Here is a 25,560-nt window from a genome sequence, read left to right on the forward strand (position 1 = left end):
TCCTCTCGCCAGATCACATCCACCATCTTATGTCGCGTGACGTCATCTGGCCAGATCATGTCCGCCATCTTGTCATCCACACACACATGCTTCTGCTTACATGTGGTTGACCGTACACAGCTGCTGTTCTATGTGTATTGTTTGATTAGTATTTGTTGGTAGTATAGTGTTTGTTAATTGAAACATTTGTTGACTTTATTGTTTCTTGTGGAGATTAATGAACACAGTTATAGCTTTAAAGAGAAGTCTTTTGTCATTATTGTGCATATTTATTGTGATAAGTGGCTGATTGAGAGTCAGAACTCTGGATTAAACCGTCACTGTTCACTCGTGGATGCTGACATCCCAGATATCAGCTCTACTAAGTGAACTAAATTGTTTATGAGAGTACCTTATTGATGCCTCGTATTATTACTTAATATTAATAATTTCTTGATTTAATAATTAATCATTATCTCTGATCATTATTATTTATTGCTAATAACCAAACACACTCATGCCAGCACAGACAATGGAAAAGGTATTCCCTGATGGCAGTGGCCTCTTTCAGCAGGATAATGCCTCACTGCCTCACTGCAAAAACTGTTCAGGAATGGTTTGAGGAACATGATCAAGAGTTCAAGGTGTTGCCTTGGCCTCCTAATCCCCCACATCTCAATCTGATCAAGCATTCGTGGGATGTGCTGGAAAAACAAGGTGTAGAGAGACAGACAGACTTCCATTTATGTTAGATATATTCAATTGTAATTCTAATATTACAAAATCTACAATAAGAGAAAATGCAGCTTATTTGCAAATGACTGGATATATTACTGAGATTATCACAAAAAATGACAATTGTATAACATTCATTAAAAACAATATAATTAACTAAAGAAAATGATAAAAATGTAAATTATTTAACCATAGTTATAATTGAATTGTAGTTTTTTTATTGTACATTCAGAAGTTAATCTTTATTGGAAATAAACTAGAGTATCATAACACTACAATAAAATTATATAATCAGTAACTGTTAAGGCTTTATTTACAAATATACTGTGTATTTTTGGGGCATAACGCATTAAAATCAGTACAAATACAAATTTTAAAGAAAAATCAACAAAAGACAAAGATCTTCATAAACCACAAACATGATGATGTTACAGTTTATTGAGAATATCACAGTTATGAATTAAAAAAGATAAATTTAACTTTGCAGAATGAATAAAACACCAATAAACATAATAAAGGTTTGAAAATACTAAAAACAAAGTATATTTCTTTTTTTATTTTTTGTATAATACAAGTCAAAGTTAAAAGTAGGAAACAAAACAAACCTGAGCTAAAAAAGTAACTGTTAAGGTTTAATTTGTAAATATATATGTGTATATATGTATTTATATATTCAGCACAACTGTATCTAACTTTTGCATAAAGAGAGAAAATGTAAAACCAACCACAACACGTCATAAGTGACATTTGTGAACACTGATCAAAGTGATAAATGAGATGAATTGATGAGATGTGATGGTGAGAAAAGGCGAGCAGAAAACAGTCAGTCAGCATGTGTGCAGTTGGTGGACGGTCCCTTGTTTCTGAGGATCATCAGCAGAGAGAGTCCACAGCAGTACACCAGACTCTTCACTATCAGCACTGTGTACAGCACACAGAGCAGCTTCACCTGGTACTGAGACTGGAAGGACACTGACACACACACACACACACACACACACACACACAGGTCAGTCTTCTCTCCACACTGTTTCAGTCTGTTCAACTGTGGACATTTTATCACAATATCATCACATTTTCTTCAGTAGAACTTGGACTTTTCCAGACGGGACGACCAGCTTTACATGAAGACAGGGGTCGACTACAGTTTGACTGACAGCTCAAAGGCCCTTATTAAATACAACAAGTCAGGGCCGGACCCAGCTTTTTAGGGGCCCCAAACAGGATTTGATTTCCTCTTTTCAACTTAAAATAACTTTTGAATCCACAACTAACTACAATTTATAACAATTAAAATCACTCAAGGATAAAAAGCAAAGTCCAAATACTGTTTAAAAACACACAGGTTACTATAGATTTGAAGTTTTCACCACTTGGGGGCAGAAGAACTCCACAACAAGCTAACAAACTCCTCTCTGACATATTATGGTCTGTCTGCTGTTTGCTGCTGGGCAGGTAGTGTACAGTGGGTTTATCAGGAAACAGCTGCTGCTGCTGGAAACACTGAAACTGAAGCAGACAGGAAATGTGCTGCAAAACCACAACTAGGAGCTTAAAGAGGCTAAAAAGCTCATTTAGTCATTAGATTCATTCTTAATATAAAACTATTGATTAGTGGAGCTTTAAGATATACTCCCTAAACTTGTTCTATCACCTTCGAGGCCTAAAACTGAGTATAGCGCCCCCAAAAGGTGTTATTTGTCAGCCTGTGAAGTGAAAGCTCTCTCAGTGGGACTTGTTGTGCTGTGGGACACTCTAACAGAATCAGGGAGTGTATGTTTAAATCCTTCAATGATGAGCAGAAAGTGAACAGACTGATATGCAGCCCTAACTGCAGCAGGACATTGGAGCTGTCAGAGCATGCAGAGAGGCAGCAGGTGATCTTACAGTCAGCTTGCTGCAGAGCTGGCAGGTCTGCTGGCTCTCTCTCTGGAGGACAGGAGGCTGCTGGAGCTGGAAGCTCTGAAACACAAAAGGAGTCAAATGTTTGGAGTTGCAGTGAGAAATGTCAGTGCTCTGCTCCTCTGCTCTCTCTGACAGCGTCTCCAGATGAAGCTGAATCACTGCTGAACACAGTCACCAAGCCTTCATTACCTTGTTCTGTTTGGGCCTCCACTGTTCCCCCCACGTGCTTGACGTAGCAGCGGTATTTATATGTGCTGTTCTCTTGCTGATTGAGCAGCAGGATGGCGACGGTGCGTCCCGGCTCTCTGAGCTCCAGCTGCTGTCCCTCAGCAAGGGTCAGATTCTCCAGCGTGCCGTTCTTCTTCTGTCTTTTCCAGGAGAACTGGACCACAGGAGGAGACATGGCTGAGGCCAGACACAGCAGGGAGCTCTTCCCCTCCAGGTGGGCTCTGGATGCTGCTGGGTACACGCTCACCACGGGCTTCACTACCTGCTCAACTGAAGTTTGACAGCAGCAACAAGCAGCACAGACACACATTCACACAGTCAACAGCAGCTTACAGCACTGCACTGCATTCAGTCTGATCCTGGAAACTACATGATCACTAAACTACTCATCAATACACCACAAACATCATCTACTGGACACTGTATCAATAATCATATCAAACTAAAGCATCATGGAAGCTCATCATATGTCATATATAAAGATTCAAACATCATTTACCACTTTATCAATATTTACCACAACATTAGTTACTAATATAATAGAGTTTATAAAATATAAAATATATCATGACATAACAGCCTCATATGATTATAGTGTTTTATATAAAATATATTTACCAACATATACTTTAATTAATAAAAATCAATCAATAACATGAGTTTTATCTTTTACTTAAAACAATATTACCACCACCACGACTACCATGTTCAGATACGTCTAATATAATATAATATAATATAATATAATATAATATAATATAATATAATATAATATAATATAATATAATGTGATGACATTTGTCTTAGTAAAATTTAAAGTATAGTTTTATTACTTGGTTAAAATATATTATATTTATGTTACATTTGTAAATGATTATAGTGTTTATATGAAGTATATTTACCAGCATATACTTTACTCTAATCAGACACACAATACATCAATACTTTTAACAACTTTTTAAAGAGTTTTAGCTTTTATATAAAACACAATTACCACAACATGTTCAGATATGTAAATAAAATATAATATAATAATATTTATTCTTAATTAAATGACAACATGTAAATTATCTGATTCATTATATTTTCTATCAAACACTTTCTAAAATATTTTTAACATTATATATTTGACATCATGTTGATTTCATAAACCAATATGATTTATATTAAATATGGATTAAGATATACAATTATACATTTGATCTATAAATTATATTTAGCTTCATCACACATTTAAAATGAGTTTGCCTTCATGCATTAATTTATCTTCCACTAAAAGACATATTTATCATCATAAACACACAATAATCATGAGATACATTTTACCATTTACAAATATATACTGTATATTTAACACACAATATATTTATCACTATTTGCCTCTAAAATGACATTTAGGAACATTTATTAAATGATGTTTCACATCATATATCATCTTGTTTTTAATAAACAGGAGCTGCTGCTGAATCAGTGAAATTATTAAATACTGTTTATTTGTAACTTTACTGATATCAGACTTTTTGGCTGTAAACAAACTTTGATGTGATGCATAAATAAAGAAGAACTTGTGGTGTGCAGTGAGATTTGAAGCTCTTTTCAGGAGTTATTGATTAGTTTTATGGAAGAATGGCTGCATCAAGAATTCTCTACTAAATATGAAAAAACTAACATGTAAAGCCTGAAGCAGCAGAAACTAAAACTAAAAACACATTTTCAACTTGTTCAATAAAACAACTGAAGGAAAATGAAAGTTTAGTCTTACCTACATACAGTTTAGTTCCAGAGCCAAAGATCCAGTAGCTTTTTCCTCCCACAGTGAATGAGACTGTGACAAAAACCTGTCTGCTGTTGAATGTGTCAGCTGAGGTGAACGAATCCAAATTATGAACCAGTATCATATTTCATCTCCATGATGTGTTTCTCTAATGTTCATATCAACATGACTGTCTCTTCTTTTATTTGATTTTAGCCACATTAGCAGTGTGACTATATGGATGCTAATGTCAGTCGGTTGGTCGGTCCACCACTTAAGTGCAGATCCATTGGATCTGATTGTGGATCAAAGGACGGATGGATTGTTCATTAAATGTTGTGCAGACGTTCACGGTCCCCAGAGGATTCAATTCTTTATTTGACTTGATTGATTCTAACTTTGAATCTAGCGCCACCAGCAGGTTGACATGTTTGGTCCAGACTGAAATATCTTTTCATCTATTGGATGGATTGTCATGTAATTTAGTAGAAATATTCATGTTCCCCTCAGGATGAATTATAATAACTTTGATCCTCTGACTTTTCCTCTAGCGCCACCATCAGGTCAACATTTAAACTCAACTAAGAACTCATTTAAAATCAAACTGACATTTGTAATGACGCAAATTACTTAAAGCTGCTATAATCAATATTTTTATAATAACCATGATGTGTCAGTGTGTAATGTGTTGGTCGTGGCTCGTAGTGATGAACCTACAGAGAATTATCAGTGACTCTGCAGCTCCTCTCGGCTTTACGGAGCTTTATAGTGAGTTTCAGCTCATTGTTTATCTGTCCGGCTGCAACTTTACTGTTTTGTTAAATAAAAAAATTAAAGTTGAAAAGTTGTAAAGTTCATATTTGAGGAGATTTGTTGAGTATTATGAATTAAACCAAGTTAGGATGACATTAGTACCTGTGCTGCCATGCAGGTACATTTTCATAGGAGCCGTAGTTTTTGTTTGTTTGTCAATCAATTGTTGTTTAACATTTTGAATCACATAAAGGATTAAATTTCTAATAGTAAATGCTGTAGTGGAGCCATTTGTCTTAGAATATGGACAGTAAACATCAGAACCTGTGGTTAAGGTTTAGTTAGGTTTAGGTAAAGATCATGGTTTGGGTTAAAATGACTTCCTCCTTAAGATAAGGGGAGCTGCGTCGTCATGGTTACAATAATAAACACGTGGTTAAAGTTAGGAAATGATGGTGGTCGTGTTAAAAGAAAGAAACAGTGTCTGCTGTCGTTTCTCTTGTGAAGACAGTCTCAGCTGCTCACAGAGCAAAATCCATTTACATTTACCACATTTCTGTTGAGGGGAAATTGTCATAAATCCAAGAATTGTGTTGAATCTTTTACTAAAGTGAAATTATCTGTTGAAATCTGTTCAAAGATGTGACGTGAAGAATGCTGCCTGAAGGCTTTTATTGTGAAAGAGACACAGGAAGTGTTTTCATTAACAGCAGATTATTGTTGTGAAGGAGGAATGAACTTTATTCCAGCAGCAGGTCAAAGAAGACCATTTTTATGTTCATCTCAAACTTTCAACTCTGTCAAACATCTTTTTCTATTTATTATTTTGTCAATTTTTGTTATTAAATCAAATGTTAATAAAGTTTCACTTTTGATCTCTCCATTATTTGTCTCTTTTATCTGTGTTATATTGTTGTTTGTTTGTTTGTTTGTGTTCATCTTGTTGTATCATTGTGCTTCTGTGTTGCTCCTTTGTTCTCACTGTGTGGAACAACAGGAAACCTGCTGAAATAGCTGATAAATAATATCAATGAAATATAATGTTTAAATCAAAATCCTGACACCAACAGACAAACATTTAGTCCTCAGCTCAGTTTGTTAGTGACTCTGGCTGAGATGGAGGTGAAATATGTGAACCTGGGCTGTGGTTTACTGCTCTCTTCCTGTCACAAACACTGTTTGACATCTGTTCATCTGGAGGTTTTTGTACAGGCTGCAGGGATCATTTCTCACTGTGGGTATCATACTTATAACAGGAGCAGTAGTAGGTGGCTGAATGTGAGAGTTGAACTGTCTGAATCTGCAACTCATAGCTGTTCTGTTTATATACAGATGAGAAATCATTTTTCTGAGGATGATTGTAACTTCCACCTATCTTACCAGTGTTCTTGTTAATATAAAGAATCCTTGTGAATGTTTCTTTGTCTTTCTTCTGGTACCAGAATACTTCATCATAGTAACACTGGTCAGTTACTCCACAGCTGAACGAGACGTTTTCATCAACTCTCCTGGTCAATGTTAAATCATCCTGAATCAGGTCTGCTGCCATGGCAACCAGCGCTGTAGAGAAACAGACACACAGATGAAGGTCAGTGTGACAGTGTTTGTTAAAGGTTGAGTTTGTTGGCTCCTGATTGGCTGGAAACACTCACCTGAACACAGACAGCACAGAGCAGCAGCTGGGAGGAAAAGCATTTTGTGCAGTGGTGTTTCCTCTGGTGAACCTGGGGAGAAGTGGCGCTCTGATGCAGCTGAGGCCAAACAAGGACGAGCTGTGAGATCAGACGAGGGCCACGTGGTTTCTAACAGCTCCTCAAACCTCCCATCAGCCCCTGCGGCGGACAGATAAGGCTGCTGCTGCTGCTGCTGCTGCTGCTGCTGCTGCTGCTGTGTGGTTTTCCGCTGAGTGGAGGAGCAACAGGCTGCACACAGTTACCATGGAGATGGACGTCACTGACACATCACTGTTTGATTGTTCACAGGTGTTAATGTGAGAATTTATCAGCTCTATTCAAATATTTACAATCATTACAGCTGCATTTAAAAGAAGCAGAAACACAAACTCATATTAGTTTAACAGTGAAAGTGATGGAGAGCAGAGACGGACTGATATTATCTCAACTGGTTTTTAAAATGATTTGACTCTTATTTTTTAATCATATGTTTTCCTCCACGTCTCTGTTTCTCTGTGTGCTTCACTTTCACTTTCTTCATCTTGATTTTAATCTGGCAGCAGATCAAAAATCTGGGACACAACAAAACACAAAAACATTCATGGAACCACAAACACGTTCAGGTTGGTGGTGAATTTAGCAACACAGATTGTTCTCTGTTGTTTGTAGAACAGATGTGATGAAAATAAAAAAAACTACAAATCCACAAAGCTCCTCCTGAACTGTGATTTTAACCTTTATATGTTCCCCTTATATTTATTTAATCCACTTTAATAAATGAATTGAATTTCCTGCATCATCTGATGGTATCATGCATTCATTGACGCTCTCTTTTAACACTGAGTTTAGACACATTTCCTCAAATTTCATCCTGACAGATTTGACATTTTTGGAAGCTTTTCTTATAATTCTTAATAAATAAAAAAAAAAGTTTTAAATTTTCAGCTTCATATGCTTAAATAGAAAGAAATTGGTATTCAAAAATGTTTTTCATATTCAGTTTTTATTTCAGAGTTGTTTTAAATCTAATATTGTTAATTTGTGTATAATATTCAATTATAATTCTAATATTACAAACTCTACAATAAGGTTGGTACCAAATACAACCTGCACCAGTCTACATGTTCAGCTGTTTTCAGGAGCAAAACCAAAAGTAACTCTCTCTCTTTTTATTATATAATATTTATAATATATTTTACACATTATATTTTATATTTTTTATATTTCTCTGACATTTTATTAGAATTTAAAGCTGTAGTTTACATCTCATTCTCCACTTTATATTATATTACCTCTATCTGCTCTGTGCTGAGCTGTCAGTAATAAAACCTTTACACTGCTGCCCTCATGTGGCTGCAACAACACATTGCTTATACTACTACTAGTCTCTTCAAACTTTTGTTTTCATGGCCCCAAATGTGTATAAAGAGTAAATATATCATATATATGTGTATGTACAGAGAGACAGACAGAGACTCCTTCCATGTTAGTTAAATATATTCAATTCTAATTATAATATTATAAAATCTACAGTAAGACAAAATGCAGTTTATTTACAAGTAACTAATCAGATTAATGAGATTATCACACTTGAAAATGACAATTGTATAACATGTTGTAGAACATATTAAAAACAATATAACTATACAATTTATAACAATTAAAATCACTGAAGGATAAAAAGCAAAGTCCAAATACTGTTTAAAAACACACAGGTTACTATAGATTTGAAGTTTTTACCACTTGGGGGCAGAAGAACTCCACAACAAGCTCACAAACTCCTCTCTGACATATTATGGTCTGTCTGCTGTTTGCTGCTGGGCAGGTAGTGTACAGTGGGTTTATCAGGAAACAGCTGCTGCTGCTGGAAACACTGAGACTGAACCAGACAGGAAATGTGCTGCAAAACCACAACTAGGAGCTAAAAGAGGCTAAAAAGCTCATTTAGTCATTAGATTCATTCTTAATATAAAACTATTGATTAGTGGAGCTTTAAGATATACTCCCTAAACTTGTTCTATCACCCTCAAGGCCTAAAACTGAGTATAGCGCCCCCAAAAGGTGTTATTTGTCAGCCTGTGAAGTGAAAACTCTCTCAGTGGGACTTGTTGTGCTGTGGGACACTCTAACAGAATCAGGGAGTGTATGTTTAAATCCTTCAATGATGAGCAGAAAGTGAACAGACTGATATGCAGCCCTAACTGCAGCAGGACATTGGAGCTGTCAGAGCATGCAGAGAGGCAGCAGGTGATCTTACAGTCAGCTTGCTGCAGAGCTGGCAGGTCTGCTGGCTCTCTCTCTGGAGGACAGGAGGCTGCTGGAGCTGGAAGCTCTGAAACACAAAAGGAGTCAAATGTTTGGAGTTGCAGTGAGAAATGTCAGTGCTCTGCTCCTCTGCTCTCTCTGACAGCGTCTCCAGATGAAGCTGAATCACTGCTGAACACAGTCACCAAGCCTTCATTACCTTGTTCTGTTTGGGCCTCCACTGTTCCCCCCTCGTGCTTGATGATTCATTGAATAACAAAACCCAAATTAATAATACTATTCATATTTTATAAAATGACATGTACTAATTTAATAATTAATATACATTATTTAATCATATATATTTTACATTTAATAGTTGTATTACTTTACCGTTGCTGTCTGTTTTATTATCAGTTTCTCTCATGAAGTTGTTTTTGTTAATAAAACAAACCAGTTTTTAAATTGTGGTGTTTCTGAAATCTTTCATCTTCTTCTAAATTGAGGTTTTTACCTGCAGAGTGTTTAAATTCACACTGTAAGAACATTTTTAACATTCACTTCCTCTCTGCAACATTTAAAAAAATACATCCTACATTTGTTATCATCAATCAGAGCAGCAGAACACAAACCACACTGAGACAAACAAGTCATCTTTACTTGTATGAAAAAGAAAATACACAAATAACATAAGAACACAAACAGTCAGACAATAACACAATAAAGTTTCAAACGTGTATAATCAAGCAACATCAGCAGCTGGTCAAAGCAGAAAATGCTGTTGTTTTTCTCCCAAAAACCTCTTTAATGTTTTCACACTAGAAAGCTCCTCACATAGAGGTGATAACCAACTGATGACAGTTATTTCTGCAAATACTTTACCCAAAGGACAATTGGAAATCTGAGCCCAAAAGCTGCTGAAGCCTTTCTTGAGTACATTTACTATTTACTTTTAAATTTATGTTGCAAACATCAGCAAAGTCTTCTAGTATCTTTTATTGACTGTAGAAATCCTAAGTGTAATATTTAATGATGCCAAAAATGTAAAAATGAAAAGAAGAATAAGAGTAAAGGCAATAATTATTTTGCCTCTAGCAGTGCAGGGCTCATGAGTTCCTGGATTTATTTGGTTAAAAAGTTATTTTAGTTTAAGAATAATTTATTTGCATGACCATGATCTTCTGACAACTGAAGGTAGTTTAGTTGACAAATCAGACGTTCAGATCAGAAAACACTCATATGTGTTATATTTGGAGGATACTGACAAACAGCCCCTTCTGTCATTTATGTATGAGCACTCGGCAATGACAAGTGTAAACTGTAAAGCAGTGATGGAAGAAGTATTGAACTTGTTTATTTAAGTAAATGTACCAATAATACAGTATAAAATACTACTTTACAAGTAATGGTTTTACTTTCAAAATTACAGAAGTATTATTTGCTAAATGTACTTAAAGTATCAAAAGTAAAAGTACTCTTTATGTAAATTGGCCCCACACACTGTTACATTGATCATATACATATATACAGAGCCTGTGAAAAGTATTCACCACTCTTGAAATGTTTCATGTTGTATTGTTTTAAAACATGGAGTCAAAGGGGATTTAATGTGGCTTTTTGAACACTGAAAAAACCCTTATATGTAAAATGAAAATAAATCCCTATGAAGTGATCTAAATGTATTTCAAATATAAAATACATCATCAGCTTTACTAGTAAAATCTAAATCTGAAAAGTAACTAGTACTTATAGCTGTGAAGTAAATGTAGTGGAGTAGAAAGTAAAATATCTCCCTCTGAAATGTAGTGGAGTGGACGTATAAAGAAGCATAAAATGGAAATACTCATGTGAAATACCTCACAATTGTACTTTATTACATTCCTCCCCTTCTGTAAAGTGCACCTTTGCTAAAAACAAAAAAGAAAAAGTGACAAGACCTCCAGATGTGTGGCCTTTGTTGGTGGCTGGGCTCAGTTTGACTGTGTGGGTGGAGGGCTCAGTGGAAAAAAGGTTTACAGACAACAAGAGAAAAGACCCACATGACAAATGAGAGGGAGGGAAGTTCATGAGTGTACAGCAGCAGGTATGAATCTGTTCTCGGCGGTTATTAGGACTCATATAAAACTGTTGACAGCGAATCAACACTTCCTTTCCTGCAGCAGACGGGCCGTGTGGGTTTCTGCTCAGCAGCCTCCACACTGTTCGCTGTGGTTTTTCATTTTATTAACACAATGACGGTTACAACCATCAACTCTGGTTAAAGTATCGTTCCAGGAACTTCAGTATGAATTCAGCGCTCGCTGTCTCAGTTTTAATCTGTGTTATTAATGTGTGAGAGAAGCAGCTGAAATCCTAAACTCAGAGCTGAGAAACTGACATCATTAAATAAAGGGAGACGTTCAAACTCCTGCAGTCTGCTCAGGTCCCACAGTCTGTACTGAGTTCACAAATACATTACTCAATAAGTTTAAACAAATAGATCAAAATAAAATGGTTGTAATTGATATTGAGTGGTTGAACATCCTAATAATAATAATAATAAAAAATACTATAACTCGTAGAAAAGAAAGTAGAGTCATTATAAAGAATGAAGTAGATTTTGATACAAAGAACCCAACTTAAATCATATTTTTTATATTTTTATTGAATACAAAACACAAACAAGCATATAATGATAATTGATTGGTTTATTGACTGGGACATGTTGCAGTTTTTAACATTAAAGAAGCACTGGACCAGAGTTAGCTCGAGGCTAATTAACAGCACAGCTACACACAGCACATCACATACACCCACAATGTCAATAAGAAGATTAATAATGTAAACTTGTCAAGTTAAAAGCAAGACTACCTGCACTAATGAGAAGACCGTAGATGGAGTTTAGACTCAATGTTCACACAGCTGATTGGTCTTTAGTAGAATTTTTAATTTTTTAATATATGATATATATTTACAAAACAACATAAACATCAGATGTATTTATGAATAGAGCAAAGAAATGTTTCTTTTTCAGCAAAAATACAAGTGCACATATACACATACACATATGTTGATGTGAACCAAGTTAATTTTCTCACATATTCCACCTTAATTATACTAAAAAATAAAAATTAAATATTTGTAAACTTTTCTTTGTATCTTCCTGTACATTTGTTTTTAGCACTATGTGAAAGTTTACTGAGATCTACTCACAACAAGAGTCAAATTACTTGTAGGTATCAATAAACTTGGTCAATATAGTTGATTCTGTGTCTGATTATTTAGATTATTTGAAGCCAAACTGAGATCAATGAAAACATGGATGATTATAAATAACAGAAACTGTGATGTTTCAGTTTATTGAGAATGTTTCTCTGAATGACTTTGACAAACCTGCCACCCTCTGTATAATGTATTAAAAAGAAAATACACAAGAAAGAAAAAATACTGTAAGCACTTCAATATCTACCAGGTAACTAATGATTCAACTTCATTTTACACTATTATACAAGTCATTATTAAAAGTGGAATTAAAATAGAGGATCAAGATATTAATATTCTACAGAATTTATACTTAGTAACTGTAAATATACTGTATTTATGTGTATGTGTTTGTATTTATAGTTTTAGGACAACTGTGTCTTAACCGTAAATTTACAACCAACCACAAGACGTCATAAGTGACATTTGTGAACACTGATGAAAGTGATAAATGAGATGAATTGATGAGATGTGATGGTGAGAAAAGACGAGCAGAAAACAGTCAGTCAGCATGTGTGCAGTTGGTGGACGGTCCCTTGTTTCTGAGGATCATCAGCAGAGAGAGTCCACAGCAGTACACCAGACTCTTCACTATCAGCACTGTGTACAGCACACAGAGCAGCTTCACCTGGTACTGAGACGGGACAAGAGCTGCTGGTGGATCTGCTGATGGAGCTGGTGTTGGAGATGCTGGTGGAGCTGTTGTTGGTGGAGGAAGAGTAGAAATATCTGAAACAGAATAAAGTTAAAAACAAATGTCAGTGCTCTGCTCCTCTGCTCTCTCTGACAGTGTCTCCAGATGAAGCTGAATCACTGCTGAACACAGTCACCAAGCCTTCATTACCTTGTTCTGTTTGGTCCCTCACTGTTACCCCCTCGTGCTTGACGTAGCAGCGGTATTTATCTGTGCTGTTCTCTTGCTGATGGAGCAGCAGGATGGAGGCGGTGCGTCCCGGCTCTCTGAGCTCCAGCTGCTCTCCCTCAGCAGGGGGCAGATCCTCCAGCGGGCCGTTCTTCTTCTGTCTTTTCCAGGAGAACTGGACCAGAGGAGGAGACATGGCTGAGGCCAGACACAGCAGGGAGCTCTTCCCCTCCAGGTGGGCTGCTGGGTACACGCTCACCACGGGCTTCACTACCTGCTCAACTGAAGTTTGACAGCAGCAACAAGCAGCACAGACACACATTCACACAGTCAACAGCAGCTTACAGCACTGCACTGCATTCAGTCTGATCCTGGAAACTACATGATCACTAAACTAATCATCAATACACCACAAACATCATCTACACTGATACATATTTTCATATATGTCATATATCTTCATCTAGATAAAAGTTCAAGAAAAAGATGAAAAGATGACAACACAAAATTCTTTTCGCTAATATTTAAATTGTTACATATAATTCATGAAAAATAATATAATATAAAATATAATAAAATCACATTTATAGAATGCAGAATATTAACCAATCATCATAAAATAGGAATAAATTGTGTCTCCTATATTTTATGATATATATCACTAAACTTTATGCCATGCTTCATCATACATGAGATTGAAAAACTATACATATGCACAGCAATACATAAGTACAGTATGTAATGTATCAATCAGTTTTCTTTAAAGTGCAGTATATATATATCAACTGGTATCACCACATACATGTCTGCAGATAAATAACCAGAAATAACACAACAAAGATGACAAAGATAATCCAGTAATACATAGTTTGTCCACCAGACAGCACTAACAAGTTTTCAGCTGTAAAATATCCTGCTTATTTCACACTTTGGTCACAATTCTTTTATAATAATAATTAAAAAAAACAAATTTAAATTTTGTTTAATATAATAAATTTTTAACATTAGTCAAGCTGCATTTTATATCATAGTAAATATATCTTATAAAAAACAACATATTTACCTCCATATATACCATAACACCATAGACCATAATATATCCATAATAAAATACAATATATAAGTCCTAATTTGCTGACATTAAATCTGTGTTCATACTTTGTACTTTCTGTCCATGTTGATGAAATTAGTGATTGTAGTTTCCATTGAAATGTAGTAAATGAAATGACGGACTGAGACTGAGAGCTTAATGAAATCAACTCTGAATCTGTATGAGACTGAAGAATCCTGCTCATCAATGAAATTTACTTAAATTATCTCAAGATTGTGTATAAAAAGTCAACAGATGATCAGAGCAGGAAAATCTTCCACAATCTTTCATCTAGAATTTAATTTCTTTCAGGAGAGAAAGAAGAAGTTTCATTGAACAGCAGCTGATGAGAATACAGAATGAAATTAGAATATCAGTGCTGAGTTTCTCTGAGTATTTGGAAGAGTTTAAAGATTTTAGTTTCCAAGAAACATATGAAGACAAACTCCTTTCTGATGCTTATTTAATGATAGAATGGTTGCACAATGAATTCGCTAATTATTATAGAAAATTAATGTGTAAATCCTGAAGCAGCAGAAAATAAACTTAAAACTTGTGCAATAAAACAACTGAAGGAAAATGAAAGTTTAGTCTTACCTACATACAGTTTAGTTCCAGAGCCAAAGATCCAGTAGTTCACAGTGAAAAACACTGTGACAAAAACCTGTCTGCTGTTGAATGTGTCAGCTGAGGCGAATAAATCCAAATTATGAACCAGTATCATATTTCATCTCCATGATGTGTTTCTCTAATGTTCATATCAACATGACTGTCTCTTCTTTTGTTGTATTTCTCTTTATTTCAGCCTACTGAGGTAGAGAGAGGCGGGATCCTGCTACATTTCTAATCAGTCCAATACATGAAACATGTTGTCTGTCAGTTTAATAAAATATGATTTTACATCGGGATCAGTAGCTGTGAAAAAATAGAAAAATAACATAAATATGGGATGTGAAATTCAGTCGCTCTGTAGCCTGCAATAGTAAAAAGTGTCCTCCATAAAAGTCAAAATACTCTTCCTGACTTGTACTTTATCCTCAGACTGTCATTTGAAGTTAGAATCCTTTAGATTTTGGTCCTTGTTGATAACATGTGTTTACTGTTGGTAACAGCCAGTGTGTTATAATAATACATCTACTGGAGCTTTGACAGAAAAGCCTTATCAACCACTGGGGGCAGCAAACACACCTTGTCACTCTGTCAGAAATGAATGAATGAATGAATGAATGAATGAATGAATGAAGGAACTTCATTTATATACCACCTTTCATGCACAGAATGCAGCTCAAAGTACTTTACAATTCATAAGCAAGTTTAAAAAAACACAAGTTTAAAACTGTACACATACACACGGAGGAAGAAAGAAAATGAGAACAATGAGTGTTACTGTTTATAAAATATCATTTACATGGTTTCTTTGGAAAGAAAGTGGGGACAGCACATCTGAAAAAGTCCTTAAATAAAAATAAGAGAAAATCATAAAAGATTAAAACAGACAACTACAACAGCGTATTAAGGCCATCAGAGGTTAAAAAAAAAAGTTACTGGGCCAGCGGAAGGGGGGTAATATTCTGAGAAAAAACTCAGAAATTTGAATAATCTCTGAGATTATAAAGTCAAGAAAAAAAATCTGAAATTCTTGGAGATTAAAGTCAGAAATTTACAAGAAAAAAACTTGGAGAAATTGTTTTTGATCATCTGTCATATTTCTTTAGGGGAGAGCGGGGATTGTTGTAACACTTTCAATTTCTCCAATCAGGAACAAGTTACAAATCACCTGATTCACTCTGCACACGCTCAATTTAGTCCTTGTTCCACATGTGAGGAAGTGACACCCTGCAGCAGACACAGCTGATTTATAAAGAAAAAAATAATTTTGAGGTAAGAAAGTAATTTTTTTTACTTCATTTATTTTTGTGACAGCATTGCCTGCTTTGTAGATAAACTCATCAAACTTAAATCATGTTAATTATGTGTCTGTGTAGATATCTTTCATGCCAGTTGTTAGTGCTGATGTTTTAGTTGTTAGCTGTAAGGTAAGCTAGTTCATGGCTACAAGAGTCTGGGTTAGTTGTAACAACATGTGAAAAAATGTTGCAACCTACCCCAAGCAAAAAATTAATTGTATTTTTATGTTTGCTGCACCTGGAAGAGAGACTGAAAGGGGGGTAACTCAACATTTTGAAGAGAGCATCAAATGCTGTAAAAGAGCAGAGAAAGAAGATTGGGTTTAGTGTATGACCTGTAGTCTGTGGGCCCATGAAGCCTGCAGTCCAGGAGTGCCATACATTTATCACCACTGTGACTCCGACGGTGACTAACGTACTTGGCACACACAGACACACTCACACAGAAACACACTAATGTTCAATTGATGACGCTGGTGCACATTTGCACATTATTTTCAGTTTTATTATTATGTTCAAATGTTAGCGTGACACACACACACACACACACACACACAAACACATCCCAGTAATGTTAAAAGTTATTGAAGTGTTGAATAAAAAGTTTTCAATATCTTAAGTATTTGTCATAATCCTTATTTCATAATGTTACATTTCACCCCAGGGTATGTTACAACTAACTCAGACTATGGGGTCAATTGTAACATTTCACTCCTTGTATTTGAGACTAAACCATGCATTTTCTGTTTGTGTTGCAGAGATAACAGCTATAGCATTTAATAGCAGACACATGTCACTAGTTTGCATCACATTTTGAAGCTAGTGGTTTAAAAGAGCTCCATGCTACAGACAGAAATGTCAAAAATGTTACAACCATCCCCGGCCTCCCCTACCACAAATATCATTTGAATTGGCCGTAGATGTAACCAGTGATATTCTTACATCGGTCCATTGTGTTGTAGTTCCTGATACATAAAAGCCATCACCATCATCCAAATCACTATGTTGTCTTCGTCTGAATAGACCCAGTTCACTGCAATGTCTCTTCAAAGTCAGGATGCTTCTGATAATATGGTGATGCTGGGCTAAAATCATATGTATTTCCTTATTACTAAATAAGTAAGAAAGTATAATTTGATTAGGTCATCCACCGCAGCATTGTTTCTCACCCCGTGGTCCGCAGACCCCGAGTGGTCCATGGTGTAATTGCAAGGACTCTGTCAAACAATAAAACATATATATTTAAAAAGATGCTATGGCCTTTATAGACATATATATGTCCTCATAGTGACGTGAGCCTTTATTTACCTCAACTGCAGAAGGCACCAGGCCTTTATTTCTGATTCCCTCTGTTTGATAAGTATAGTAATTGGTCATATTTTAGTACGAAGCCTCATTTTGATCCACTCTCGTTTGCCCTGCATTACGCTGTTAATAACAACTCAACACTTCCTGTATCCATTTCAAATAGTTTCAGTGGACAGAAACCCTTAATTTCTTAACAAGGCTTTTATTATGAAACATCTGCAGGAACGTGGTGTGGAAAACTTGTTTACTCACAAGGTTCAGCATACACTTGAAATGTAGCTACAAACACACAAACAAGCACAAAGAAGAAGTGGAAAAACTACTTTTATTATTAATTATTAATTAGCAACATGGAGAAATGACTAAAACTAAACAAACGGTTGTCTATTTTGGACACTGGTCAAACAGACTCTGGTCCACGTGAGAAGAAAACCAACACAGAGAGCAAAGAGAGGCAATATAAAAAGGATTACATCATCTTCATGTTGATAGTGTATACATATGCTGTTTAATGCAGTTGTATTGCAATAAACAACCCAGTCTCACATTAAAATGTATAATAGCTACGTTGGTCCACAGCGCAAAACGTATTATTTACAATAACAGCTCTAAAATAGTGAGATGCCTACGATTTCTTTGGCCTATTCTTTTTTATCGGCCTGCATCCACGTCACGTTACTGTCAAGTTTCTATCTGCTTAAACAAAAAGTCATGGCTGCCATTCCTTTTATTCTCAGTGGAAAATGTAATATATTAAGATAGTTTCTGCATTAAAATGTCTTTTGATAACATTTCCAGTGAGAAATGTGCATTTCACTTTCATAATCCTTCATTCAGTGAATGTATATGATGTTTAGTTTGTTGGTTATTATGGAGATTCTTGCAGGCTTTCTGTTGTTGCTATGGTGGTTGCTATTGAGCTGCTGAATGATTGTCTTTGTGTTGTGTAGGTATCTGGGCTGTTATGTTATTTGTGTTGTTTTATGTAACTGTATGATGATGATCTTTCAATAAAAATGTAGATTTTAGAGCTTCCCAGGAATTAACTGAAATTGAAATCCAGAATTTGAAGCTTTGCAATTAGCTGACTGCAGGACCCGTCACTCGGAAGTATTTTCCTCACTGTCACCGTGTTACAGTTTTCTTTTAATGATATCTTTAACATTTCTCAACACAAAAACATGAAAGTGTTCTTGATAACTCAACAATACGATAGCTTAGTGTTATGGACAGAAATATCGCTGTTCCTGGCACCATATCAGTTTCCCCCGTGGTTAACGTAGACTTTTCAAAGTCTTGTTACCATAGACACCGCTGTGAGATCAGTTCTAGTTGCAGGAAAGTTAGCCATTAATCTACTGCAATTGTTAACATATTGGTAAGCATTCAGGAGGCAGTTTAATACATGAATGATGTGGCTGAACAAACATTTTTAATCCATAACAAACAAACTCCTTAAACACAGTTTGAAGCGCTACATAATTCCTGCCAACACTGAACACCAACCAAAAACCCCTTTACTAGAATACTAGCTAGAATATCTGCAATAAACCAACATCTTTACTTTGTCTTAACATAGATCATCCAGATGCAGTGTAATTACTAGTTTGGCTGTACTAGATATTTGATATATTCAGTAGATATTTTTACTCTCCTATGTTACAACCCTACTTTGCAACCCAGAAGAACTACAGCTATGGTGTAGATTTGTAACAAGCTGCATGGTGCGGCTCCAGGGAACTGTAGTTTTAAAAAATATTAGTGTTTTTCCTTGAACTGGAAGTTGTAAATACAATAGACAAAAGTACAATACTGCTGACAATCTAGTACATTACTACAGGCTTGGAGGAAGGCCTGAAGTGCTTGGGTTGGAGTTAGGGCTGAAAACCTGTTCTCATTCATGCATAGGCTACTAGTTACTGGACCCTCACACCAAGAGATTCATGAGCAGCAGCGGGCGCTTTGGTCGCTGGCTGCTCACTGCCAGCCCCCTAGCAGTGGTCGGCAGGGGGCGGGTCATTCAACACTGCAGACATCATGTTCAGTTGTGGACAATATCAAGTTTGTAGTAGAGCTATTTGTCAGGCCAGCCGTGAACTTGACAGGGATGATAAAATATACAATTTTTCATGCTTCTACTGTGTATTATTTAGTAAGAAAAATGTGCCTAGTCTATATTTCTGTCATTTGAAAAATAAAAATTGTTTTACTTTCAAAATCATGTTGTTGGCCGAGTAGCCTATGGAATAAAGCATTATAGGCTAGTTTTGTTACAGTAAACAAACAATGACGAATCGTACAGCTCTGGGAAACTGGAGACCGCAATGATCAATTTCTCTTCCATTGTCAATATGGTATGGAACAGATATTTGCTAGGAACTTTAGTACAGTGGTTGCTGTAGGAAGAAAATCAAATCCCAATCTGCAATTGGTTGGTGTTTCAGCGGTGTCGCTGCTAATTTGCATAAAATTAAACTCTGCTCAACTTCAACTTGTCGTTCTTGGTGCTGGCATCACGTTGTTCACTGCTGCCAAGGCGTCTGAAGCCCTTCATCGCCAGCTTTCACTGAAAATGAATGACCACCAGCTGCTTTTGTTGTTTTTGAATCTTTGACTGTGAATGCACAGTTACACAACCCTGGAGATTGTTTTGTGTCTTTATGATTCTTGGTTTTGGGATTTTATGTCAGCATGACATACAGTAGGCAATTCAATCAGAATCTGTTTTATAGCCAATGCAAGCATACAAAGAATGTGTCTTGGCGTTTGCTCCCAAAAAATGCAACACAGAAGAATAAAAATAGATAATAATAATGAAATAAACAAAGTAATATTAAAATTAAATTACAATTTTAAAATCTATTTACAGAATGGAATAGTAATAGTTTAGAAATGGGATATAAAACTTGAAACATTGACAGTACAAAGGAAATATGGACTGAGCTCTGGACAAAGAGATGAAGTGTATGAAATATATGAAGGTTACAAGAGCAAAGATCAAATGTAACATGTCCATAAATAATTACATTATCTAACAGTGGAGGATGAATGCAATGCACAATCTAAAGTCCACTTTGATGAAATATATGAAAATGACAAGTGCAAGGATTAAATGAGGGATGTGAAATGTAAAGTCCAGTTTGATAACCCTGTCTCCATCCTGTTAATGTGGCAACAGCTGTGTGTGTGTGTTGTGTAACACTGAGCAGCCATGATACACCGTGTAAAACGGAATGAACCGAATTCACCGTGACGTCATAGAAAACTGGGGAGGTGTGGAGGGTAGAGGAACTTGCTCTGTTAGTAAAGCATTTTTTTTGTCAAAACTATTTCGACAGGCAACATCTCATTAAGAATATAAACAGCATGGTGGGAGGGGGCGGAAAACCTCATTGTCATGTTGTATGCGGCGGCTGGAGAACACAGCCCTGGCCATTGAGACACTCCTTCCCATAGACATTCATTTCTGTGCTGTCGGTCCAAGTGTGAGCCTCCTGCTGCCGTGAAGCCTGTCAGTGCTCATGTCAATGCACTCACGTTCCTCAGTCACAAGCACAGACTGTAAAAAATATAGACATAGTCACCTTGACATCACCCATTGGTTTGCAAACTGTCAATTTGAGGCCTCACGTGTAGTGATTTGACCATCGCCACCTTGGATTTGGTGGTCACCATGTTTGATTTTTGGAGCCAGAAGAGACCATATTTGGATTAGAGGGTTGAGCTGATCATAGCGCCTGCTGCTAGCTCTGTTAGCACGGTGCATTTACAATCTATGTTTAACAGTGATCATGCTAATGTAAATGCTAATTTTTGCTCCAAAAAACAGGCCTAAAACCGTTAAAACAAAATCAACTCCATGGGTCTTTTATTAAAACCAAACACTGAACAAGACTTTTTTAGGCGATCACAATGTTAAGTTAACTTTAGTGAAGTGAAAACACACTGTGAAATAGCAGCAGCTAGGCCTATGGTTACTTTACGTAAGAAACTTTGTCACCATGGTAGCGCCTTGTCAATCACGACGTAGCCACGACCTGTAGCATACCCTGCTTTATTGTCAAATTTAAATGAAATGCGACCATAATTTACAAAATGAACACCATGCTGTATTGAAGAAGACTTGAAACTAGCAATTGAGGCCATAAACTCAATACAGTTTACTGAGGTAATAAATCAAGAGAGAAGTAGGGTCATTTTCTCATGGACTTCCATACAATCAAACTTCTTTTTGCAGCCACTCGAGTCGCCCCCTGATGGTCATTAGATAGAATGCAGGTTTTTGGCACTTCCGCATTGGCTTCACTTTTCAGCCCTGGAGGTTGGCGATTGTTCACAAGGTAGGCGGGGTTGCCGTGTCTCTGTCAAAGTAGCCTGAGAGGTGGAGGTGGCTGGAGCTATGGATGCTCTCTCCTCCTCGCCATCGCTTTGTTATGCCTCACCTCATCTCCTCTCTGATGGTGAGCGAGCGACAGATGATGGTTAAGCTGCGACTTCTCCTCCAGTCATTTAAAGCACTGAGTAACCAATGAAACGGATCTGAAGAGTCCTTCAGAGGTGACAGGGGCTCCCAGGAGCTCATCCCAGTCCCTCTTGGGAATGGCAGCAATTCCCAGCTACATGTGATGAGATCCTACTGCCCAACATGACCCGCCGCGATCATCTCTCAGCTGAGAAATCATCTTTCTGAGGATGATTGTAACTTATATCTATCTCACCATCTCTCCTGTCAATCAAGAATCACTCTGAATGTTTCTGTGTCTTTTTTCTGGTTCCAGAATACGTAACCACCATCACACTGGTCAGTTCCTCAACAGCTGAAGGAGACTTTTTCACCAGCTCTCCTTTTCCAAACTGACTGAATTAAAAACAAAACACTGCAATTGTGTTCAGATTGAGGACGAACTGAGGCTGTTTATCCAGAACTAGTAATTAATTACTAGTTTAATTAACTGTAATTATAGTTATCTATCTTATCTATGAGCTACATAAGTATTCCAGTGCTGCAGGTACCCTTAGGGTTGAAATGGTACAAATTTGTTCTTTCTTTTGTTTTAAATGACTTTGTTGTCTCTCTGTTAGTCAAAAGATTCACTTCTGACCTCTTAAAGACCAATATTGTACGTTTGAGGGAACATTCTTCAAACATGTACCTGTGAGTACAGAACTGTTCTTGTCTCGTACCTCCATTTTTGATTGTGTACTCAGTCAAATCTACACCCATGATTTACATAAGTGACATTATATTATGAAATCTGCTGACAGATGTATAAGGAAGAGCACAAGAAGGTTTTTATTGTGAAGAAGCAACAGGAAGTTTTTGCATTTAGAGCAGATTAGCATTATGAGGGAAGAATGAACTTTATTGCAGCAGAAGGTCAAAGAAGTGTTCATGTGTTCTGTATTCGTCCTTTGTTCTCACTGTGTGGAACAACAGGAAACCTGCTGAAAAAGCTGATAAATAATATCAATGAAATATAATGTTTAAATCAAAATCCTGACACCAACAGACAAACATTTAGTCCTCAGCTCAGTTTGTTAGTGACTCTGGCTGAGATGGAGGTGAATTATGTGAACCTGGGCTGTGGTTTACTGCTCTCTTCCTGTCACAAACACTGTTTGACATCTGTTCATCTGGAGGTTTTTGTACAGGCTGCAGGGATCATTTCTCACTGTGGGAACCATCTTTCCAACACGAGCAGTAGTAGGTGGCTGAATGTGAGAGTTTAACTGTCTGGATCTTCACCTCACAGCCCTTCCCTTTATTTACAGGTGAGAAATCATCTTTCTGAGGATGATTGTAACTTCCACCTATGACACCAGTGTTCTTGTTAATATAAAGAATCCTTCTGAATGTTTCTGTGTCTTTCTTCTGGTACCAGTATACATTTGTACCACACTGGTCAGTTCCTCCACAGCTGAAGGAGACTGTTTCACCAGCTCTCCTGGTCAATGTTAAATCATCCTGAATCAGGTCTGCTGCCATGGCAACCAGCGCTGTAGAGAAACAGACACACAGATGAAGGTCAGTGTGACAGTGTTTGTTAAAGGTTGAGTTTGTTGGCTCCTGATTGGCTGGAAACACTCACCTGAACACAGACAGCACAGAGCAGCAGCTGGGAGGAAAAGCATTTTGTGCAGTGGTGTTTCCTCTGGTGAACCTGGGGAGAAGTGGCGCTCTGATGCAGCTGAGGCCAAACAAGGACGAGCTGTGAGATCAGACGAGGGCCACGTGGTTTCTAACAGCTCCTCAAACCTCCCATCAGCCCCTGCGGCGGACAGATAAGGCTGCTGCTGCTGCTGTGTGGTTTTACATTTCAGTTTAATAAATAAATTGAATTTCCTGCATCATCTGATGGTATCATGCATTCATTGACGTTCTCTTTTAACACTGAGTTTAGACACATTTCTTCAAATTGACAGATTTGGTATTTTTGGAAGCTTTGTGATCTCTACTAGAATTAGAAATAAAGTTCTGAGGGTTTAGTTTGTGAAGACGAAGCCACCGGAGGGTTCAGGAGAGTTTAAAGTCAGGTGTCGTCTACATGTCTCTTTGGTGGAACTGATAACAACCCATCTGCAACATGCGGAGACACAACTACACACTGCTTTACTGATTTATTGTATTTTTTAAGTTACCATATCTTTTTTTTTTATCTAAATTTAAAATATTAATCTCAAAAGTAACTACAGCAACAAAAACTACAATATTTTCCTCTGAAGTGTTGTGTAGTAGAGGTTTAAAGTAGTTTAAAATGGAAAAACTCAAGTTAAATACAAGTACTGTAAAACTGTACTTGAGTACATTAATTGAGTAAATGTACTTATTTACTTTTCACCTCTGTAGGAAAAAACAGCTGGATGTAATTTCATCATTTTTCATTCTTATTTGTTATTTTTGTGTCATTTATTTTTCCACATGTTGCGCCCTGCAGTTAAACAGCCCGATTATTTGACATATACATTCTATATACAATATGAATATATAAAATAAAATATATAATACTTAATATGATTAATACTTAAATATGATCCAAATATGTTTTTCCACTGTAAATATTTTGTGTAACATACATCATTTTAGTCTGATCTGAATATTTGTGTTACAGTCACAATCATTTAGAGGCTATTTGTAGTCTAATGAATGAATCTTTTTTACCGCCATTCTGTATAATCCAATATCTTTAATAAAATTTCACAATATTATCTGCTACTGAATATCAGTTTATAAATCAAAGTTCAATTTCACGTGTTTTTAAATAAAAAAAGGTTTTAAAAAATGTCTGTTCTCAGATTCATTAAGATCTTTATTTTTTAAAGTTGCTTTTAATTCTGATATTCTAATATTAATTTGTACTAGTGCAGTGCTTGTTCAAAATATGTCTGTTATGAATGGGTTGATTACTTGGCCTCTGGTGTTGCTGCTTGCGGATTTCTCGAGAACCGCTCATCCAAACAACTTCACACTCGACGCTGCACTTCATTGTGTCCTCAGCAAAACACCAGACAAGTGTGAAGTCGATCGGATGAACTGTTGTAGAGAAAATCGAAGGACACACATACATAGAGACAGACAGAGACTCCTTCCATTTTAGTTAAATATATTCAAATGTAATTCTAATATTAGAAAATCTATAATAAAAGAAAATTCAACCTATTTGCAAATAACTACACAGATTATTGAAATTATCACATTTAAAAATGACAATTGTATGATAAGTTACAACAACAAGATAATCAACTAAATAAAACATTAAAGGTGTAAAATATTTAACCATAGTTCTTATTTAATTATATGTTTTTTTATTGTTCATTGAGAAGTTACTATTGATTGGGAATAAACTAGAGCATTATATCACTGCAATAAAATTATATAATTAGTA

The 25,560-nt window shown here is 36.2% G+C and overlaps 3 protein-coding genes across 3 annotated transcripts; all 3 read right to left on the reverse strand.

Moving 5' to 3' along the window:
* Positions 1–1,253: 1,253 nt before the first annotated feature.
* Positions 1,254–5,079, reverse strand: LOC122994471. Its single transcript, XM_044369179.1, has 4 exons — positions 4,610–5,079; positions 2,809–3,117; positions 2,602–2,676; positions 1,254–1,686 (listed from the first exon to the last, which is right to left on the reverse strand). Exons 1-4 carry the CDS (start codon positions 4,743–4,745, stop codon positions 1,538–1,540), a joined length of 669 nt encoding a protein of 222 aa, XP_044225114.1. The 5' UTR covers positions 4,746–5,079; the 3' UTR covers positions 1,254–1,537.
* Positions 5,080–6,528: 1,449 nt separating this feature from the next.
* On the reverse strand, positions 6,529–7,567 carry LOC122993446. The gene is made up of 3 exons (XM_044367599.1): positions 7,553–7,567; positions 7,006–7,255; positions 6,529–6,913 (listed from the first exon to the last, which is right to left on the reverse strand). Exons 1-3 carry the CDS (start codon positions 7,565–7,567, stop codon positions 6,576–6,578), a joined length of 603 nt encoding a protein of 200 aa, XP_044223534.1. The 3' UTR covers positions 6,529–6,575.
* A 4,375-nt stretch (positions 7,568–11,942) lies between these two features.
* LOC122994484 lies at positions 11,943–23,973 on the reverse strand. Its single transcript, XM_044369197.1, has 5 exons — positions 23,767–23,973; positions 23,360–23,674; positions 15,060–15,113; positions 13,355–13,654; positions 11,943–13,239 (listed from the first exon to the last, which is right to left on the reverse strand). The coding sequence occupies exons 1-5, from the start codon at positions 23,807–23,809 to the stop codon at positions 13,013–13,015; spliced, it is 939 nt and encodes a 312-aa protein (XP_044225132.1). The 5' UTR covers positions 23,810–23,973; the 3' UTR covers positions 11,943–13,012.
* Positions 23,974–25,560: the final 1,587 nt, after the last annotated feature.

This window comes from Thunnus albacares, chromosome 12, assembly GCF_914725855.1.
Source record: "Thunnus albacares chromosome 12, fThuAlb1.1, whole genome shotgun sequence".
In the NCBI taxonomy this organism is placed as follows: Eukaryota; Metazoa; Chordata; class Actinopteri; order Scombriformes; family Scombridae; genus Thunnus; species Thunnus albacares.

Bases quoted from the DNA above. Each gene is read 5' to 3' on its own strand.
- LOC122993446 (XM_044367599.1), bottom strand. The intron at 6,914-7,005 runs GTGAGTGTTTCC...GTTTCTCTACAG, and splicing joins TCTGTGCTGTCTGTGTTCAG to CGCTGGTTGCCATGGCAGCA.
- LOC122994484 (XM_044369197.1), bottom strand. From the start codon at position 23,809: ATGCTTTTCCTCCCAGCTGCTGCTCTGTGCTGTCTGTGTTCAG. The intron at 23,675-23,766 runs GTGAGTGTTTCC...GTTTCTCTACAG, and splicing joins TCTGTGCTGTCTGTGTTCAG to CGCTGGTTGCCATGGCAGCA. The intron at 13,240-13,354 runs GTAATGAAGGCT...ATTCTGTTTCAG, and splicing joins GAGGGACCAAACAGAACAAG to ATATTTCTACTCTTCCTCCA.
- LOC122994471 (XM_044369179.1), bottom strand. From the start codon at position 4,745: ATGATACTGGTTCATAATTTGGATTCGTTCACCTCAGCTGACACATTC. The intron at 2,677-2,808 runs GTAATGAAGGCT...TTTGTGTTTCAG, and splicing joins GGAGGCCCAAACAGAACAAG to AGCTTCCAGCTCCAGCAGCC. The intron at 1,687-2,601 runs GTAAGATCACCT...TGTGTGTGTCAG, and splicing joins AGCTCTGCAGCAAGCTGACT to TGTCCTTCCAGTCTCAGTAC.